This window comes from Oncorhynchus nerka, linkage group LG6, assembly GCF_034236695.1.
Source record: "Oncorhynchus nerka isolate Pitt River linkage group LG6, Oner_Uvic_2.0, whole genome shotgun sequence".
Lineage (NCBI taxonomy): Eukaryota > Metazoa > Chordata > Actinopteri > Salmoniformes > Salmonidae > Oncorhynchus > Oncorhynchus nerka.
Genome location: NC_088401.1, coordinates 56,988,400 through 57,010,545, shown reverse-complemented (window position 1 = coordinate 57,010,545; position 22,146 = coordinate 56,988,400). Strand labels below are relative to the sequence as shown.

General features: G+C 42.4%; 2 protein-coding genes across 2 annotated transcripts; one reads left to right on the top strand and one right to left on the bottom strand.

Annotated features, from left to right (window-relative positions):
• Positions 1-316: 316 nt before the first annotated feature.
• Positions 317-14,489, top strand: LOC115131165 (P2X purinoceptor 3-like). Its single transcript, XM_029662761.2, has 12 exons — positions 317-549; positions 716-851; positions 2,056-2,127; positions 2,492-2,561; positions 3,012-3,102; positions 3,202-3,279; positions 7,400-7,541; positions 7,785-7,921; positions 8,116-8,209; positions 8,301-8,366; positions 11,695-11,772; positions 12,926-14,489. The coding sequence occupies exons 1-12, from the start codon at positions 419-421 to the stop codon at positions 13,040-13,042; spliced, it is 1,212 nt and encodes a 403-aa protein (XP_029518621.1). The 5' UTR covers positions 317-418; the 3' UTR covers positions 13,043-14,489.
• Positions 14,490-14,875: 386 nt separating this feature from the next.
• On the bottom strand, positions 14,876-21,923 carry LOC115130709 (uncharacterized). The gene is made up of 5 exons (XM_029662103.2): positions 20,287-21,923; positions 19,994-20,136; positions 18,308-18,773; positions 16,354-16,695; positions 14,876-16,212 (listed from the first exon to the last, which is right to left on the bottom strand). Exons 1-5 carry the CDS (start codon positions 21,193-21,195, stop codon positions 15,967-15,969), a joined length of 2,106 nt encoding a protein of 701 aa, XP_029517963.1. The 5' UTR covers positions 21,196-21,923; the 3' UTR covers positions 14,876-15,966.
• Between the last annotated feature and the right edge of the window lie 223 nt (positions 21,924-22,146).

Below are 22,146 nucleotides of genomic sequence, written 5' to 3'. Positions count from 1 at the left end.
TTAGTTTGTTCAGGAGTCCGAGCAGAGAACTGTTATGATGAGGAGAGGGAGAGTATGTGATGGAGGAACAGAGAGATAAAAAGCCAAAAGAGTTGTTTTCCTTTTTTCTCTTTGTTCAGAGAAAGGGGAAGGTCCAATATGACCATTACCCAATGTGTGAGAAAAAGAGAGAGAGGCAGGGAGGGAGGGGGACAAGGTGACCTACGGAATGTACTAAATCATTACAGAGATAGAGGCACAGATAGGGGTGAAACGAAGAAAGAGAGGACATAGGGAATTTATGCGAAAAGTCTTATCAGCAGCATTGTGTGGTAACTAAAGGCTCTCACTCACATACTTCTAAAGAAACTGATGCAAAATACACTTATCGCTGTAGCTGTCTCTCATATAGACACATGCACACAACCCAGTTCTCAGGATGCCTAAGATATGGGCTTTTATTACGGATTTCTTCACCTACGGGACGACCAAGTCGGTGGTGGTGAAGAGCAGGTCTGTTGGAATCATCAACCGCGTCGTACAACTACTCATCATCATCTACTTCCTATGGTCTGTACAACCTGTTTTTGCCTCTGTGTGTGTGTGTGTGTGATAATGTTGACCTCTCTTCTTCATCTCTCCAACATTCGAGAACTCTTGTTAATAATCCTCCTTCATTACCTCTCCCCCTCCACAATCTTCGCCTCCATCTATCTTTCTTTCTGTTGTCGTTTAGTTGGGTCTTTTATCACGAAAAGGCGTACCAGGTGAGAGACTCGGGCATCGAGTCTTCGGTCATGACCAAGGTGAAGGGCTTCGGTTACCATAACAACCGTGTGATGGATGTGGCGGACTATGTCGCCCCTACACAGGTCCGTGACACTCTGAGCGTGACCCCTAAACCTTGACCCTAATCTGAGACAACACCAACGTTATACTGCAGCACAACCATACTTAGTTACTGTACACAACCTGTATATTGTACACTCCCCTCCGTATTTATTTGGACAGTAAAGCATAAATGTTTTATTTGGCTCTATACTCATTTTGGATTTGAGATCAACTGTTTTATATGAGGCAGGAGTACAGAATGTCACCTTTTATTTGAGGGTGTTTTCATTCATATCTGTTCTACTGTTTAGAAATTAAAACACTTTATGTATCTAGTCCCCCCCATTTGAAGTTGTCATAAGTATTTGGACAAGTTCACTTATAGTGTATTAAAGTAGTCAAACGTTTTTGGATTATATTGTGTCCAATAGAAATGTAATATTGTAATATTGGTCCCATGACTTGAATGGGATTTGTGCCACACGCTAAAACGTCAGCATGTGGAAACAGTGCCAAGGAAACTAAACCAAAGCATGAATCACTGTCATGTCTTGTCCAGAGACTGCTTACGGGTTAAGGAAACCAATGTAATTTTGTAATTTGGGTGAAGTATCCCTTTAACACATTATAAGTGCATTTTTCCAAATACTTATAACACCTTCAAATGGGGGGACTAGATACACAAAATGCTTTCATTTCTAAATTAAATGAAAATACCCTCAAATAAAAGGTGTCGTTCTGGACTGTTGCCTCATATAAAACATTTGATCCCAAAACCAAAATTCTGGAGTATAAAGCCAAATTAAAGGTTTTCGCTTCGCTGTCCAAATAAATAAGTTGGGGAGTGTAACTGTGCATACTGTGCAATATACAAAATATTGATTAAACTTTTGATTAAATGATCGCAATATGTAGGCGGAGTTCACTCAGTTGAAACATACCCCAACAGTCTTTTGATACTTGATATAAAGTGATTGAGCACTTAGTGGTGGTCATTTTAAACACTTAAAGGGAAGTGTTTTGTGTGAGGTGATGAAGGAAAAGTCCTTTGGTTGGGTGGAAGTTGTGGCCGAGTGGCTCATGATGTATAGCTACTACGTCAGTTTAGCATTAGCCCAACCAACTGGTTAAACAATTACAGACTCATGCATTGGTTGAGGCTTTGAGATGATTTTAGCAGTAGGCCTGATATGTTGCCTTGACGATGTTTAGGCTAAACTGTTGGTTTTGAATATGATCTGACAGGGTACTGCAGTGTTCTGCATCATCACCAAGCTCATCATCACAGAGAACCAGTTCCAAGGATTCTGCCCGGAGGTGAGTCCAGTCCAGTATACATGTACCATGTACCTTGTTGTTGTAGCCACGGACAAGCATACCTGATTCTACTTGTCAACTCATCATCAAGCCCTTGACAAGTTGAATCAGGTGTTTTTGTCTGGGGCTACAACAAAAAGGTGTGCTGTTGGGGGTACTCGAGGACCGGAGTTGGGAAACACTGCACCTATACCGTGTTTATAACAATACAGAGTACTCTACTCTATGATGTCCCGGCCATTACCACTGGAAAAAGCCAAGGCATTTCATATTGGGTGGTGACAGAGTTTCTGATCACAGGGCAATGTTACTGCCTATGTATCAGGCCTGCATCTATGTGCGTATCTGTACTGTCTGTGTTCAGAGTGAAAGCAAGTACAAGTGTGACACGGATGAAGAGTGCGACAAGTATTTGGGGAGCTCCACTGGAAACGGTGAGTCCCTCTCTTCTCTTCTCCGTCATTCCCGTGCTGGGACTCCATTGTGTTCTCTCTCTCTCTCTTTCCATTCACACCTTCCCCAATCCCACTACATGTATTTACTCCTCTGTTCCCCCTCATGTCTTTGTGTGTAATTATTTTGTGTGTTACGTGTTGTACGCACTAGGCTAAGCGTTTGAAGCTTATTTGTAATTGCTCTACATTTATGTTGTGTGAATATTGTGGGCGCTACACACTTTGCCTCGTTGGCTGGAGGAGGTTTTTGACGCAGCTGCGTCCGTCTTTTGGTTTCTCCTGCTGTAATAAAGTGTGTGCCTGTTCACAACCCTCTGCTCTCCTGCACCTGACTTCTCCACAAGTACGCACACGCCTGACACTCCCTCTATTTCTTTGTCTCTTTTTCTCTCTCTCTCTCCCTCCCTCTCTCTCTCTCTCTTCCCCCAGGAATAATAACTGGTGCCTGTGTGAACTCCTCTAAAGGACGATACTGTGAGATGCAGGGTTGGTGCCTTGCAGAGGACGACAAAGTCCACATGTAAGACATTTCTCTCATTATAGAAAAACCTTTGAATGAGTATGTGTCCAAACCTGTGACTGGTACTGTATATACATTCTCTCCCTCCCCCTTTCTCAGGCAACCAATGATGGAAGTGGAAAACTTCACCATCTTCATCAAGAACAGTATCCGCTTCCCTATGTTCAACGTTACCAGGTGAGTCCCACACACCTCCCATTTCTGGGGCTGTAATGGGCAGACCTTTATGAAGTTGTGCTGGAGTACTTTCAGGACGTCTCACCCATATCCGCGGGAAGTTGTTTTGAGTAGTGAGGCTAACAATAAAATCTAAATTCCTAACGTGATGAATAGCCAGAGCATAGGACAAGATTGGTTAAAAACTTCTTAGGGCTGAGATCCCGTTAACGGGATCGATATGACAACAGCCAGTGAAAGTGCAGGGCGCCAAATTCAAAACAACAGAAATCTCATAATTAAAATTCATCAAACATACAAGTATCTTATATACCATTTTAAAGGTACTCTTCTCTTCATCAGATGACACTCATAGGACTTCATGTTACACAATACATAAAAAAATTGGCGCGTTATGTTCAGTAGTTCTAAAAACATCCAGTGATTTTGCAGAGCCATATCAATTTACAGAAATACTCATTATAAATGTTGATGAAAATACAAGTGTTATACATGGAAATATAGATAACCTTCTCCTTAATGCAACCACTGTGTCAGATTTCAAAAAAGCTTTACAGAAAAAGCAAACCATGCAATAATCTGAGTACGGCGCTCAGAGACCCAACAAGCCAAAAGATATCCGCCATATTGTGCAGTCAACAGAAGTCAGAAATAACATTATAAGTATTCACTTACCTTTGATGATCTTCATCAGTTCCACAATAAATGTTTGATTTGTTCGATAATGTCCATCATTTATGTCCAAATAGCTACTTTTGTTAGCTCGTTTTGTAAACAAATCCAAAGTCACGAACCGCGTTCACTAGGAGCAGACGAAATGTCAAAAAGTTCCGTTACAGTCCGTAGAAACATGTCAAACGATGTATAGAATCAATCTTTAGGATGTTTTTAACATAAATCTTCAATAATGTTCCAACCGGAGAATTCCTTTGTATCTTCAATAGGGAATGAGTTGAAAATCCTCAGATTTCCCACTTCCTGGTTGTTTTTTTCTCAGGTTTTTGCCTGCCATATGAGTTCTTTTATACTCACAGACATAATTCAAACAGTTTTAGAAACTTCAGAGTGTTTTATATCCACATATACTAATAATATGCATATATTAGCAACTGGGACTGAGGAGCAGGCAGTTTACTCTGGGCACCTTATTCATCCAAGCTACTCAATACTGCCCCCAGCCATCAACTGCAGCCTCAGTTAATTTAACTCATGGCTGTTTGTAAATAGCCCATTACAGTAAATAGAACATTAACTAGTTGACAAGTTAACAAATTATATCTTGCATTCACATCTCCAACTCAACCAAAAAATGTTTGTTAAAGAATGTGATTACACCAGGTGCTCAGATGGAACTATCTATGCAGTAGATACAGTGCATTCGGAAAGTATTCAGACCACTAAGTTTTTTCCACAAATAATTACCTATCCCAGCATATTAATATAAGACAGTAACTTTAGACCAGTTGCCAACTTGCTAACAACATAAAACTTATCTTCAGACGCACTTCAATCTCCATGGGCAAACAAGCCTATATTTGATGTTACCATTTATACCACGGCGGGCAGTAGTACTATAAAATGTTACCTTACCTTTAGAAGACGTATCATACGGCGTGACCTACATCACAAGGCGCAGACGAGACGGCAAGGTTTTGAGTTGAATATGATGATGATTACGTCATAATCCAATGTATCTGTCAGTTGACGCTCAAAAGACAGCAAACTGAGGTGGTTCAGCCGGGCGCTTGTCATTGATGTGTGAAGATGATTTTTTAAATCCTAGTTGTTGTGGAGAAACGTCTCTCCACACTGCATGATGTCATTGGAAGTGTGACAGAGAGTTTATATTTGGGAAAATATCATCAGGGAAGCTGTCAAGTACACTCATTATGGAGGAAAAGTCCCTCTTTCCCATGTTACTTTTGCGACTGCTGAATAAAGTCAGTGAATTCAGCATCCTCAATTGATATTGCGAAAGATTTTATTGCTTCAAAAAGTTCCTCTTCTGTAAGTTGGCCTTCACACAGGTCTTTCTGTAAATGTGTTCATTTTACATTATTATTAGGAAAGAAATCCTTACAGTTTACATCATTCAGTGGAAATGGAGGAGACTGAAGAGAAAACATATGCTTCAAATATTTTGCTTCCTCTTTCAAAATATAATTTGGTGAATCGTGGATATCTCCATCATTTGTAACGAGTTTCTGTAAATTATTTTTGGTAGAATTTCCATGGATTTTTCACCATTTTCCATCCAATTCACTTTATTTTTGTAAAAATTACACTTGATGGTTCTTGAATAAGTTTTTCCTCTAACCTATTTTGTGCCTCTATAGTACAGTTTCCGTTATCATCTACCTGCTCTGGTACTTCCTCTATTTCCTTTATTAGTCTAATCTCTTCTGACCTAAACTGCTTTTGTTTTAATGATGAGTATTGTATTGAATGGCCTCTAAAAGTACATTTGAAAGTGTCCCATACAATAAGGGGATCTGCTGTACCTATGTTGTACAAATAAAGTCAATGATCAATTATTTTGTCTTAGTTAAGAACTTAAGAACAAATTGTCACCCAATAGGCTTTGATTAAATTTCCAATATCCCCATCCACGTGGAAATGCTGTCAGATTTATATGGAGGCCAATTAGATGGTGGTTCACTCGCATTCAGTCTCCTATTAATACTTTTGAAACTTTTGATGCCAGCAAGAACGAGACTAGGAAGTAATCAAGACGTCTAGCTTGATGAAGCCTCCTCCATGTATATCTCACTGGGTCAGGGTTTTTCAACCTCCATATATCCACAGGTTCTAATGTAACCATGATCTTTGTGATCTCCTTCAGTACTTGAGGGTGATAGTTTGTAGTGTGATTTCCTTTACGATCTATTGAGGTACCTAAAACCATATTATATTCTCCCACCATAATAATAGATTCTTTCATTGCTTGTGAGCTCAATAGATTATTATATATTTTTGAAAAAGTATGGATCATCATTATTTGGCCCATATAGATGAATTAACCAGATCTGATTTTGGTCCAGTAGCATATTTAAAATAATCCATCTTCCTTGTTGATCTGTTTGCACAGTTTGCACAATTGGATCAAAGTGTGTATTAATTAGTATAGTCACCCCATTTGAGTTTCTTTGCCCATGACAAAAATATATTTCTCCCTCCCAGTCCTTTTTCCACCCAACCTCATCTATATTTATAGAATGAGTTTTCTTTAAACAATAGATATGATATGGAATCATTCTTAATTCATATTTAAATCAGTCTGTCATTATTATTTTTCTTTCGATTTTTTCTTCGTTTCATTGTTACATTATTAACTTTGTTTCATTGATGTTACATGTCATATTAGTATATTATTATGCACATTTAGTGTACAAAACATTAAGAACACCTTCCTAGTATTAAGTTGCCCTCAGAACAGACTCAATTCGTCGGGGCATGGACTACAAGGTGTCCAAAGCTTTCCACAGGAATGCTGGCCCATGTTGACTCCAATGCTTCCCACAGTTGTGTCAAGTTGGCTGGATGTCCTTTGGGTGGTGGACCATTCTTGATAAACACAAGTAATTGTTGAGCATGAAAAACCCAGCGGCGTTGCAGTTCTTGACTCACTCAAACCGGTGCGCCTGGCACCTTCTACCATACCTCGTTCAAAGGTACTTAAATCTTTGTCTTGCCCATTCATCCTCAATCCATGTCTCAATTGTCTCAAAAAAAAACATTATTTAACCTGTCTGCACCCCTTCATCTACACTGATTGAAGTGGATTTAACGGGTGACATCAATAAGGGACCATAGCCTTCACCTAGCTTCACCTGGTCAGTATATGTCATGGAAAGAGCCATTTAGTACACTCAGTGTAAGTATTGGATGTGTTTTAACCTTGAGTTGTCTATCTGTGTCATTCATTTAATAACATTTGATTTTAATACAAGCCTTGGCTGTCATCTCCTCCATGATGAGGTCATCTCTTAGTGCCCTGACCCGTTCACTCAGCACATTTGCACATTTTAGGGCTTTCCTGTCAACTCGTTGCCCTCTCTTTTCTGCTGAAGGGGATTTGGCTCTATCGCTCACGTTTTTACCTTCCCTCTGTCTCCCACAGAGGGAACTTCCCATCATCCCTGAATGCGACTTATATCAGGAGCTGTACGTATGACCCGGAGCACAACCTCCACTGTCCCATCTTCAAGGTGGGAGAAGTGCTGCGCTACACAGGACAGAACTTCTCCACCATCGCTCAGACAGTGAGACATATCTCCTCCCCTCTTCCACCTCTCCATCTCTCTCCCCCGAGAGTCTCCATCTTTCTTTACTCTCTCTCTCTCTCTCTCTCTCTCTCTCTCTCATTCAGCTTTCTTAACCTCTCTTCCTCACTTCTCCCTCTCCATTTGATATATCTCCAGTCCCACATGCTTCTCCCTACATTTTCTCTTCCCTCTCCTTACTTATCCCCCCTTCTCTTCCCTCCCTCTATCTCCCTCTATCAGGGTGGAGAGATTGCGATCAACATTGAATGGCAGTGTAATCTGGATGAGTCAGAAGAGAGATGTGAACCACACTACTCCTTTACGCGGCTTGATGCTGTGTTTCAGAAGAATGGCATCGCTAAGGGATACAACTTCAGGTACTGAAACCCTTTTCAGTTTAGTGCCGTTCAAGGGAATTCCCCTCTTTCTTCCTCCTTCTCCCTTTCTTCCGTCAGGTCGTTTTCCACCACCTTTTTCTCCTCTCCATTTTCCTTACCCCCCCCCCCCCCCCTCTTCCTCGTTGTAAAGCTGTGTTCATTGACACTGTCTCTTCCTCTATCTCCCTCCACAGATTTGCCAAATATTACAAAAATGAGAATGGGACGGAGTTCCGCACTCTCCACAAGGCCTACGCCATCCGCTTTGACATCCTAGTCACTGGCCTCGTGAGTGTGGATTAGGGTGTGTGTGTGTGTGTGTGCTTTCGTACCTGTTATCTGTGTATCATATGGGATTAATCTGTCTCTGTTCTTTCAGGCAGGGAAGTTCAACACAGTTCCTACTCTGATCAACGTAGTGGCAGCCTTTACCTCCATGGGATTGGTAGGCTTCTGTACTCAGACTGTATGTTTCAAAAAGAGGCCATGCAAAACGTTTAGAATGTTACCACCATTATAAGCAAGTACAGTAAGCTCCAAAAGTATTGGGGCAGTGTCAAATGTTTTGTTGTTTTGGCTCTGTAATGCAGCAGCACTTTGGATTTGAAATTATACAATGACTTTGATCTTAAAGTGAATACTTTTCAACAACTTTTTTCTCCCCAATTTCATGGTATACAATTGGTAGTTACAGTCTTGTCCCATCACTGCAACTCCACATGGACTCGGGAGAGGCGATGGTCGAGAGCCGTGCGTCATCCGAAACATGACCCAGCCAAGCCGCACTGCTTCTTGACACAATGCCCGCTTAAAGTGGAAGCCAGCCGCACCAATGTGTCGGGGGAAACACAGTACCCTGGCTACCGTGTCAGCATGCATGCGCCCCGGCCCGCCACAGGAGTCGCTAGAGCGCGATGGGACAAGGAAATCTCGGCCTGCCAAACCTTCTCCTAACCCAGACGACGCTGGCCCAATTGTACGCTACCTCATGGGTCTCCCAGTCATGGCCAGCTGTGACACAGCCTGGAATCGAATCCAGGTCTGTAGAGACACCATAAAACGCTGCGACACTCGGGAGGCCCCCGCAAAAAGATTTTAATTAACCTCTACGGGATCGGTGTCCCCCCCACACGGGACGGTTGATCTAACGTAGGCTAATGTGATTAGCATGAGGTTGTAAGTAACAAGAACATTTCCCATATCTGATATGGGCAGAAAGCTTACATTCTTGTTAATCTCACTGCACTGTCCAATTTACAGTAGCTATTACAGTGAAAGAATACCATGCTATTGTTTGAGGAGAGCGCATATTTGGGCAGTCTTGATACAACATTTTGAACAGAAATGCAATGGTTCATTGAATCAGTCTAAAATGTTCCATCTAGTGGCCAAAATCGAAATTGCGCCTAACCTGGAACAATACACTGTGACCTTTCTCTTGCATTTCAAAGATGGAACAAAACAAAAAAACAAAAAAAAACTCATGTTTAATTAAAAAATATATATATTTTACTATATCTAATGTTGTATTATCCCACATTAATTTCACATTTCCACAAACTTCAAAGTGTTTCCTTTCAAATGGTATTAAGAATATGCATATCCTTGAAGTCGGAGGTTTACATTCACCTTAGCCAAATACATTTAATCTCAGTTTTTCACAATTCCTGTCATAGGCCAGTTTGGATCACCACTTTATTTTAAGAATGTGAAATGTCAGAATAATAGTAGAGAGAATGATTTATATCAGCTTTTATTTCTTCCATCACATTCCCAGTGAGTTAGAAGTTTACATACAATCAATTAATATTTGGTAGCATTGACTTTAAATTGTTTAGCTTGGGTCAAATGTTTTGGATAGCCTTCCACAAGCTTCCCCTAATAAATTGCTGAATTTTGGCCCATTCCTCCTGACAGAGCTGGTGTAATTGAGTCAGGTTTGTAGGCCTCCTTGCTCGCACATGGTTTTTCAGTTCTGCCCACAAATATTCTATAGGATTAATGTCAGGGCTTAATGATGGCCACTCCAGTACCTTGACTTAGTTGTCCTTAAGCCATTTTGCCACAACTTTGGAAGTATGCTTGGGGTCATTGTCCATTTGGAAGACCCATTTGCGACCAAGCTTTAACTTCCTGACTGATATATTGAGATGTTGCTTCAATATATCCACGTACTTTTCCTTCCATGATGCTATCTATTTTGTGAAGTGCACCAGTCCCTCCTGCAGCAAAGCACCCCCACAACATGATGCTGCCACCCCCGTGCTTCACGGTTAGGATGGTGTTTTTCGGCTTGCCCATCCTTCAGCTATAGTACCCTTAGCCCCTCCCATCTATCTCTGAAGACCACCCAGTTTTGATTTCTAGCTGACATATATTTTTAAACTATGCTGTAATGTTTCACAAAAGTGTCTGAACCTTTCTATTCTCATAGTTTCTACCGATTGTAAATTAAAGTTAAAATGTTTTGCTAAGAGCATTATATTATTGATCAATTGACTATGACTTTTGAAATCACCCAGCAGTGCTATTTGCAGAGTTAGCTCCAGGTAAATGTTGTAATTCTTAAGCCATTCCTGAACCTGCAACCAAAAACAAGCTACTGTACATAATATGGGCATAACCAAGAATATGGGCTGTACCAAAACAAGTGAGCTAATGATTCTGTCTCTTTGCAGCAAAATCTGCAGAGCTGGGATGGTTGTATCCCTCATAGATATAACATCATTTTGGTTACAATAAAAAAAAAATAGCATTTCAATTGAAAAAGTTTTGAATCTGGCATCGTTTTGTGTTTCAGTTCATAAACCATGTGCCATGGAATCAATTAATCGAAAATCTCTTCCCAAATATTTTGCTACCTGTATGGCACAGCTGTACATTTTTTGGTTTTTAAATTAAACTAGTATACTTTTTTATTTATCACAATTTTCTTTAACCAATTTTGGTCTTTAATGCAGGTTCCTTACCTTGTCCCCCTTCCGCTTGCCTCTTCAATTTTTCTGTTAATGCTGCAATTAGTTGGTTATAATTTTGAATAGAGCAGACATTTCCATATATTTTTGTTAGCTGCATGTGCGACATAAATAGCAACCAACTTTCTTTTCCATCTATTTTAGGGTACCAAATATATTGGGACAAATTTGCTTATAAGTGTATTAAAGTAGTCAAAAGTTTAGTATTTGGTCCCATCTGTAACTTTCTCTCTCATAATTATTTACGATTCAGTCAGGAATATCCATAATAATAGTAGCATCCACATTATTGTAGAATTGTTTTGAAACATATTATATTCTTATTTAGAGTAAAAGGGACTCCAAAATGACACAATACATTATTTCCCATTCATTTATATTGGGCACAAAATAATCTGAAACACAACAAAAACAAACGCATCCAACAAGTTTGTAGAGTCAGAAACGTGATGTAATAATTGAGTGCTAGGTATATGGGACCAAATACTAAACTATTGACTACTTTAACACACATAAGTGAATTTGGCCTAATTCTTTTGGTCCGCATAAAATGTGGGGACTATACACAAAAAAATTCTGTAATTTTTAAAGGGTCCACTTGATATGGATGAAAATACCCTCAAATTCAAGCTGACAGTCTGCACCATTTTCCTCATATTCATTGTGTTATTTCAAAGTGCTGGAGTACAGAGCCAAAACAACAACAAAATGTGTCACTGTCCCAATATTTTTGGAGCTCACTGTATTTCCCGATTCGTTAAGTCAACTTGTATAACTCTTCGTTCTGACTGGCTGCAGGGTACGGTCCTCTGTGACATCATTCTTCTGAACTTCCTGAAGGGGGCAGACCAATACAAAGCCAAGAAATTTGAGGAGGTACTTTTTTAATTACTCAGATAAAAGTATATTGTTTTGTGTTATGCATCGTTTGTGTGTGGGGGAGAGAGGTGAATAGCATCTGTCTTATTCTCTCTTTCTCTCTACTCCATCTTCTCTCCATCTCTTTCTCTCCCCCTGTTCCTCTCCCCCATCTTCTCTCTCCCTCTCTTCCTCTCCCTCTGTTCCTCTACCCCATCTTCTCTCTCCCTCTCTTCCTCTCCCTCGGTACCTCTACCCCATCTTCTCTCTCCCTCTCTTCCTCTCCCTCGGTTCCTCTACCCCATCTTCTCTCTCCCTCTCTTCCTCTCCCTCTGTTCCTCTACCCCATCTTCTCTCTCCCTCTCTTCCTCTCCCTCTGTTCCTCTACCCCATCTTCTCCCTCCCTCTCTTCCTCTCCCTCTGTTCCTCTACCCCATCTTCTCTCTCCCTCTGTTCCTCTCCCTCTGTTCCTCTCCCTCTGTTCCTCTACCCCATCTTCTCTCTCCCTCTCTTCCTCTCCCTCTGTTCCTCTCGCTCTGTTCCTCTCCCTCTGTTCCTCTCCCTCTGTTCCTCTACCTCATCTTCTCTCTCCCTCTCTTCCTCTCCCTCTGTTCCTCTCCCTCTGTTCCTCTACCCCATCTTCTCTCTCCCTCTCTTCCTCTCCCTCTGTTCCTCTCCCCATCTTCTCTCTCCCTCTCTTCCTCTCCCTCTGTTCCTCTACCCCATCTTCTCTCTCCCTCTCTTCCTCTCCCTCTGTTCCTCTACCCCATCTTCTCTCTCCCTCTCTTCCTCTCCCTCTGTTCCTCTCCCCCATCTTCTCTCTCCCTCTCTTCCTCTCCCTCTGTTCCTCTACCCCATCTTCTCTCTCCCTCTCTTCATCTCCCTCTGTTCCTCTCCCTCTGTTCCTCTCCCCCATCTTCTCTCTCCCTCTCTTCCTCTCCCTCTGTTCCTCTACCCCATCTTCTCTCTCCCTCTCTTCCTCTCCCTCTGTTCCTCTACCCCATCTTCTCTCTCCCTCTCTTCCTCTACCCCATCTCCTCTCTCCCTCTGTTCCTCTACCCCATCTTCTCTCTCCCTCTCTTCTTCTCCCTCTGTTCCTCTCTTCCTCTCCCTCTGTTCCTCTCCCTCTGTTCCTCTACCCCATCTTCTCTCCCTCTGTTCCTCTCCCTAGGTCTCTGAGTCACAGATACAGATATTACTCTCTCTCAGCCAGCTGTCAATCCAACCAGAGGAGAAGATTTCAGACGACTCGGGAACTGTCTCCCTCTGCCTGGACCAGCAGCTTTGAGTGGTTTGAGGCAGGGTTTGTTAGAAGTTAATAGGGATTTATTTGTATTTCTTTTTTTTAATCTCCTAGTAGTACAGAATTAGGCAAACCATGATTGATGGCACACTCCATCACAGTAGGTGGCAGCGTGCACCTTAACATTTTGTTTGAGGACTGCCATTATACCGAAGAAGAAGGAGGAGAAGAAGAAGAAGAAGAAAAAGAAGCTTTGAGTGACAGTCCACATCAACCCAACGGCATAGTGGAAGTTCCTGCCACACTTCCTTAGTTCATCAGCAGCTGTTGATATGTTCCATGTTCATGTGGGTGAAGCAGTGGTGATTTTAGCATGTAAATCTTGGTGGGGCAAACTCCCCAAATTGTTTTTAGATGCATGCCAGCAAAGACACTACACAACACTAAACAATACATGAATTACACTATAACGGCGACAAGCGGTGCCCACAAACTGTTAGGGCCTACATAAAGCTGTCCCAACAGCAGAGCTTTCTTTCCAGCACAATGGAGTGAATCCTTACCACCACTACACCTGCCTATCAGCGGAGCCTTGTCTGGCAACGAAACAATTCATTCAGCCTTGTTTACTGCCTTTTTAAAAAACATAGCTGATAAAACAAATGTGGTTTCTACTGACAATTAAGACGTCCAAACTATGGCATACGGGAACAACGAGCAGATAATAGGTATTCCGTCATTTCGATTAAGACATTAATGAGCAAGCGGCGATGGATGTAGTCAACATAACTATGTGTTCAGCACTTTTGAAATGTACAGCGGCAGAATGCAGAAGATGGGCTGCTCTTACAGTATTTTCCCTGTACACCAAGTCAGAACTGTAGGATAAATGAAGGGGGCATATAAGCAGACCATGAAACCTCTTACAATATTAGATGATGACATTTCTCAAAAATAGGTTATAGGCGACATGTGCAGCACCACCGAAACAGAACAGTAGCGTTAGGCGAAATTAGAGGTGAAAATAGACCAAATTATTAGGGTGATGAACATGGGCTACTAACAGCTTACGACACAACATACACTTAGTATTACTTCCTTAGCTATAGTATACATAGCTCCCTTGCATATTACATCATTTATGCAGCAGCATACAAAGAATTTTTGGACTCAACTTGGCTTGTGATGTGCTCACTTAAACATGAAGGTGGCATGGCGTTTTTGTCATCAAACTTTGTCATCAAAGTCTGGCATTCTTTGGATTTATGGTGGGAAATCACAGCCACTCCATTGAATAGCTGGCTACTGGTTGCGTTGCAATGCTTGCAGTTAGGCACTGATTCCTTCCAAACAACTCATTGTTGAATTTGAGATTTCTAGCTTGTTGTGTAATGTTTATGTCCAATGGCCGATGAGCACCGATACGTTTTATCTATAATTACTCTTCATTATTTCTCTTCATATGACAAGGATTAAAAAGGATTTGCCAGTAGATTGCTGACCTGATTCGTGATGATTAATGCCAACTAAGACATTGAAAATAAGCTGTTGACATGATCAGTCTAATCATAGCTACTGTACATATAACGTGATTTGACGTCATTTTATTTGTAGCCAATGACCTTGAGCCTTCTTGGAAGGGCACTGGTAATATAACTCTATGGCAGGACCCAAAGGGCTGACATTTTGGATGTCTACCCTTACTAAGGACATAAACTTGGCATGTGACGTAGTGTCCCCATGAGTGACAGAACACTGAGCCAATCACGGCGCAATGCTCCTATTTCTGCTGGCTCGCCTCACCACCACAGAAAGCACTGAGCTAGGCTGAAACACCTGCATTTTGGAGCTGCCTTACTCAAGAACACAAAAAAGAGACCATGTGTGTATGCGCCTTTATTAACTCAATAATATTTATATATATTTTTTTTTACACAGTTTGCAAACTGATATGTGACACATATTAATGCCAAAATAACAATGCAAAATGGCAAGCCCCCCCCAATTTAAAACAAATATACATGTTTTATTTATTTATTGCTAAAAATGTGAGGCTCAAAACAGATGGGGCTCCGCCCCACTTGCCCTGAATGACGTAACAATTGAATCTCTGAGTAACTTTTAACATGTGTTTTTAAAATGTGTTCCGATCTTTGGGGGCAAACTATCTCTGTACAGTGGGATGAATACATTAAGTAAAAACAAACGAATAGTCTGCCGCCACATAAAAGCTTTGCCCTGGTCCCATTACCTTTGTACATACTCTGTAGTTCATATGTTACAGTTATCCGGCCTCATCCCTTTCTCCATCTCTGTCTTGCTCCATTTGTGATGTACTATAACAATGGGGGGGTATGAGAAAAGATGCCGTGGTCCTATATTGATCTTGGAACCTGGTGGAAAACAAAGGTAACCAGGAATTATACAATTATCGGACTTGACTGAGTCGTGCCTGCTGTATTGTGTTTTTCTGCAATACACACCCAATATGCACGGACACATACACACACACACAACCTGGGCACTCCTCCTCTCATCAAGGACCCATCACAACACTAATAGATCAGGAAAAGAGCTTCTTAATGGCCTTACACCACTGTTCATTAATAAGGACTGATGAGGAGCGAGGGAGAGAGAGAGAAACGGTCCGTTATAACTATTGTCTCCTGACATTCCATGCTAATGGACTTAGAACACTTTCATACGTAAACATAGCGATCATGTAATGACATGAGTTTGTTTTTGTGTGTTGGCTTGTAGAATGATCGAAGTAATCTCGTTTCCTTTCCTCTTCCCTTCCCCATGGAAAGCATTAATAACTCAGTATCAAACATTTGAGTTGAATGAAAAAAAGATGCAAAAGTAATTACAAAGTATTTTTACTATCTTGCCAAGTCTCTCTTGCAATGGAGATTCTCAAGGTCATTTCTTGGTTAAATAAAGGTAGACAAGGATGAGCCTGTTATTGTTCAGTGTCTGTGTTTCTTCCTTGTCTTCCTCCTCAGAGCTAATATCCAGGCGGGGAGAGCAGTAGCGGGCTGTGGCATCATCGGCACAACTTGAACTTCCTCCATCACTGTATTCTCCTCTAGCGTGGAGTCCTCCTCTGTTCCACAGTCCTCCTCTGAATCAGGATACTGCTGGATCAGGAGGCTGGGCGGCATGGTAACTACCTCCTCAGAGAACCGCACGTGACGAGATTTTGACATCCGCCTCTGAGAGAGAGAGAGAGAGAGAGAGAGAGAGAGAGAGAGAGAGAAAAGGATTGGGTGAATGCCCCAAATTATTTTTCAATTTACAGTTGTCCAAATGCTGACAGTGTGGGACAGACAAATGAGAGTAAAATCTGTACAAACCTTTTTGGTCACTGTTTCCATTGATAGTGAGGACTCTGAATCTTGAAACACTGAGTGTCGCAGTATACTTCGGGTGACAAGGGGATGTGAGGTGGAGGAGGAAGAGGGGGAGGATGGAGGGAGAGGGGAAAGGGAGGATTTCAGTGGGTAGACAGGCATCATGAAGTTGTCCCCCTCTTCCCTCTCTTCCTCATCAGATGGGACTGAGTTGTCTTCTAATCTCTCTCCCCCCTCTCCTTTTAAACATTCTCTCTCTTCTTTCTTCTCCTGTGACCGGTGCTCTCTTTTTCTGTTCATGTGGACCCTGCTCTTCAGGGCAGAGCTGTCCAAGACCTCCACTGGCTGTGGAACAACAAGGTACACTATTATCAACTTTAATACTTAAGAGTCTATTATTGACGCACACATGCATCAATCTATGTGACGTCATTTAAAAATATCCCCATCAAAATCTGTCAGTTTAAGACAGAGAGATGTTTCTTTTTGCGTGGACTGCGTCAATCCACCTCATCCGCCTATGTTGACCTTCTGCATCTGCGGTGGAAGGTGGCCAAACTACAGCAGTGTTTGTCAGACCCGAAAATCGGTCTTTCACTAAAATATCTGAAGCATCAGGTTTGGCCCCACTGGACTCATCTGAAGTCACTACCTCCGATGTGCCAACTTCTGTCTGTTGTGTCCGAATCTTTTGGGCTACACTCTATGGAAAAATACGATTCTCACTAACACGTTGGTGTTCTCCGTTTTGTTCTACAACCCCCACAAGTGTCACGGGACTCGTCTGAAGACTGGCTGGGCTCCCTGCCTGTGCCATTAAACCCCTACAACTCATCCAGAACACCGCAGCCCGTCTAGTGTTCAACCTTCCCAAGTTCTCTCACGTCACCCCGCTCCTCCGCTCTCTCCACTGGCTTCCAGTTGAAGCTCGCATCCGCTACAAGACCATGGTGCTTGCCTACGGAGCTGTGAGGGGAACGGCACCTCAGTACCTCCAGGCTCTGATCAGGCCCTACACCCAAACAAGGGCACTGCATTCATCCACCTCTGGCCTGCTCGCCTCCCTACCACTGAGGAAGTACAGTTCCCGCGCAGCCCAGTCAAAACTGTTCGCTGCTCTGGCCCCCCAATGGTGGAACAAACTCCCTCACGACGCCAGGACAGCGGAGTCAATCACCACCTTCCGGAGACACCTGAAACCCCACCTCTTTAAGGAATACCTAGGATAGGATAAAGTAATCCTTCTCACCCCCCCCACCCCCCTTAAAAGATTTAGATGCACTATTGTAAAGTGGCTGCTCCACTGGATGTCATAAGGTGAATGCACCAATTTGTAAGTCGCTCTGGATAAGAGCGTCTGCTAAATGACTTAAATGTAAATGTAAATGTAAGACAACCCAGCACCGCTTTAAACAATCAATATAAGTATGGAGGTAGTTAACACAAAAAAAGGTGTTAAGTATGTTTCCAAAATCTTTTTTATAATATATTTGATCTCCTATATATACGACAGACACTTCAAAAATGATTCCCTATGATTCATTGTTTGTCTGTCTGTTTAGCCATTTATGAATGTTATTCAATGTGTTTCTATGGGCTATAGAACAGTAGTAAAGGACAAATTCAATATGTTATTTTTTATACCTACAGGGGTCCTAAAATTCCAAATTAAATAGCTAAATGATCCATGGTATGACCATCTTGAAACAATTCCATGTTATCTTAGTAGAACCCCCCCAAGGCATAGACTTTTAGTTCATCAGGATTAGTTCATTTAGGGTGACATAAAAGGTTAGTGATAGGGTTTAAATTAAGGCCTATAGGGGCGATTTCCTGGTCACAGATTAAACCTAGTCCTGGACTAAACTGCAAACTCAATGGAGAATTACTTTTTAGTCCAGGTTAGGCTTAACCTGCGTACAGGAAACTACACAATAAGGTTTGAGTGAAATCGTACCTTAATGAAGGAGAACTCTAACATAGGTATATGATTTGGCCTCACTTCATCAGAACTGGTTTGTGATTGGACATGACCGTATTCCTTTGGTGCCGATTGGATGAGTTCACATTTACTGTTCTGTTCTTGGACAAGGCTTGGTTCTGTGATATTCATATTGACAGATGAAGAAACATCAGCGCTTCTATCATAACTTTGGTCCAATTCACTTTGTCTGAAGTCCCACTGACTGTTCACATTTCCTGATTGGCTGACACTGTCCAAGGTCATAGTTGATCGGCCGCTCTCATGATCTTGTGGCCGTCTCTGGCTGGTCTCTAATTGATTGGTGACCTCTTCAGCTGGTGTTTGATTGGCTAAGGTGTCTACTTGTGATGGATTTAGAAACCTGGCCCACTCCTGCCCTGTGAGGATCTCCTCCAACAAGCTAAAGGACCCAAGGCCGAACTCAAAGGAACTTGGGGATCTGTCATGACAAATAAGGAATACTAGATTAGATATATCAAACATGTACATACAGTATATAACTATCTAACAAAGCACCACTGTCTAAAACAGGAACTGAGAACTTCCTGTGTGTGTGTGAGTGAGAGAGAGAGCGCGAGCGAGAGTGAGAGCACGATAACAAGCAGGTAATTGACAGTAAATGTCAGTAACTAGGGTGTGTCCGACACCTCAAAGCTGTCAGTGCCCAGTATCACCCTGACTAATGTCTCAGCTATGACAACCTCCCTTTGCATATACCAATATTACACAGAACTTACTCAGATGTGAAAGCAAGGTGTTATTCCTAGTTAGATCGCATAGTCAGAAGAATCTCCTAGCCCTGTATTTGTATTTACTAAGGATCACTTCATGTGTACGTGTGTGTAGAGTGTGTGTCTTATCATGTGTATGTGTGCCTGTACGTGTGTAGTGTGTGTCTTATCATGTGTATGTGTGTCTGTGAATGTATGTGTAGAGTGTGTCTTATCATGTGTCTGTGTGTCTGTAACTGTACGTATGTGTACCGGTATGTGTGTGTAGAGTGTGTGTCTTATCATGTTTCTGTGTGTCTGTAACTGTACGTGTGTGTACCGGTATGTGTGTGTAGAGTGTGTGTCTTATCATGTGTCTGTGTGTCTGTAACTGTACGTATGTGTACCGGTATGTGTGTGTAGAGTGTGTGTCTTATCATGTTTCTGTGTGTCTGTAACTGTATGTGTGTGTAGAGTGTGTGTCTTATCATGTTTCTGTGTGTCTGTAACTGTATGTGTGTGTACCGGTATGTGTGTGTAGAGTGTGTGTCTTATCATGTTTCTGTGTGTCTGTAACTGTACGTGTGTGTAGAGTGTGTGTCTTATCATGTTTCTGTGTGTCTGTGCCTGTCCGAGTGTCTCTTCACAGTCCCTGCTGTTCTATAGTGTATAATTAAGGCAAAAAGGTTTTCATGACCTACTGACCCGACTAGGAAATACTCCATGCCGTATCTATAGGCAAAGTGGTACACATATTACATTTGAACCAATGCAAATCACAAGACAGTAGTTAAAATCTACTTCATTGGGAAATGAGTTAGCCATATGCACAGCCGCTGAACAACCACAAATATATCAGTTAAGCAAACCATGGCTGCTAACACATACAGTACCAACGCTGATCTGCTACACTGACAGCTGTTTGATTGTCTGTTTGTTTTGAACTGACCTGAACTGACCCGCTGTACCGCTGTCTTCAGATAAAGTGGGAGGGGCTTCCCCCTGGCCCTCTCTGATTGGTGACTGGGTGGTCGTATAGCCTTCTTTATTGGACATTTTAGTGACGTTATCATCTCTGGTTAACAGCTGAAACTGTTGAATGAAAAATATATTGAATGTTCGAGTGTAACGCTAGACAGTTAGCTAACAAAGGTTAGCAAATATGTTACTTGTATTTGCTAATGAAACAGTCTGCATCATCAAATAAATAAAATGAGTCAAAGTCAACTCTACTGTACTTACTTTAACTTGTTTTGCATCTTTCCTTTCTTCTCTCACTCCATCCTCCGCTTTCCTTTTCTTCCCTAAACTCTCCTGCCTGTCCCTCCATTTCTCCTTTATCCTCTGTGTCAATCTCTTCATCGACTTAGTTGACGAGGTGTTTTCTGCTACACATTGGCCAGGTGACTTAATCTTCATGACATCTCCATGTCCCGGAACCTCCGACCCCCCAAAGCCCAAAGTCCGCCACCTCACCATTTGAGTCCCCATGTCAAATGGAATAAAGTCAGAGTTTGACGTCATTAGAACCGACTGGTCATGGTTCTGAGCACCCTTGGTCTTGGAGCTTAGAGATGAGTTACTGAGAGGTGATGCGTCAATGTGGCCCTCGTTCCCGGTTTGAGTTCCTGTGAAGGTCATCACTGTTGGCAGAGCCCCCACTGACCCCCCTGGGTCACCTCTTACACTGCCAGCATCCTGTAAGGGGGCGAGGACAGGGGCACCCTGAGCAGCCGAAGGGGATGACACCATCTGTCCTCTGTCCAACTTGGGGAGACTGCCCGTGGGTTGCTTCCTCCCTTCCTCCCCTTTCCGATTGGATCCCCCAAAATTACAGTCCCACACAGGTATCCCAAACTCCTCCCTGGAGTCCAACCTCCACATCTCACTTTTCCTGGCCTTCTCACATCCCCCTTTTCCCTCAGCCGCTCTGACATCATCAGCCGGAGACAGCCCCAGAGCCCCATTGCCAATGGCGTTAGCCCAAGGTCTCCCCCCATCCTCCCCCTGGCCCTGGGCAGCTGTGGTGGGGCCGTGGGGGGCCTGGTCCTGCCTGCCGTGCTGGGTCTCTGAGCCAGGCTGGAGCCTCAGTCTCTGGAGCATGGACTGAAGCAGAGTCTGGGTGTCAACGGAGGAGCTTGGCTGAGACATTCAGGACAGAGAGCACTCTTACATCAGACCCCTTGGGTTAGACCAATGATGGTATATACAAACAAACATACAGTACATACATATGATATGCTGCATATGGATTATGGATTAGACAGACCAGCGGCTATTGAGATTGAGTTACAGAAAACAATCTGGAATATTTTTGTCCTGTGTTTGTCCTCAGTTTTAGTTCAGTTTCAGGCGTGTGCCCTGGCGTCTCTTGTCTTGTTAGGAAGCATGTTAGGATTGTTCTCTTTATCATTCCAGTTGTTCTCCATTGTCATACTTCACCAGTTTTTCCAGATGGATTGTTGACATATTCTTTCCCCTTATTTCCTCTCTCTGTTGCATGGTCACTCCAGTCCTCCTTGGGTTGTCAGAAAAGTTGCGACATCGCTCTGTAGACTCAGCGGTGTCAAAAAACAGCAACGCTAAAAACCCGCTCAAACTCTTCTCTCTCTTACACTCACTCTCTCTCTCTCTCTCTCTCTTCCTTTTCCTCTATCAAATTCTCTCACTCTCCAGTTTGTTTCTCTCTATCTCTAGAAGTCACGCGTGTCTATTTTCGTGGTGGAGAAGTTGCCCGTCTTTCGATCATGTCATCACTAGGAGGAGAAGCATGGGAATGACATTCAACAGGCCTTACAGACAGATAAATGCACCCAGACCAGTGAGACTGGTCTAACTACTCTACAGCACTTTCCTCCACAAGTGACAGTGACTCAATCTTTCTTTCTCTTTCTCTCTCTCATTCTGTCTCTCTGTCACATGTGTACACTGGCACATGCCCTCTTTCTCTGAACGGTGTGGTCAGGAGGTTTTTGGGGGGGCATTTTTGTCTCAGCAAAAGGAGTTGGCCTCAAATCAGGAAAGACATTGCTTCTACTGTTCCACACGAAGATATATCTGTGACACATTTACAAAATCCTTTTTGTTCTTCTAGCAGACATT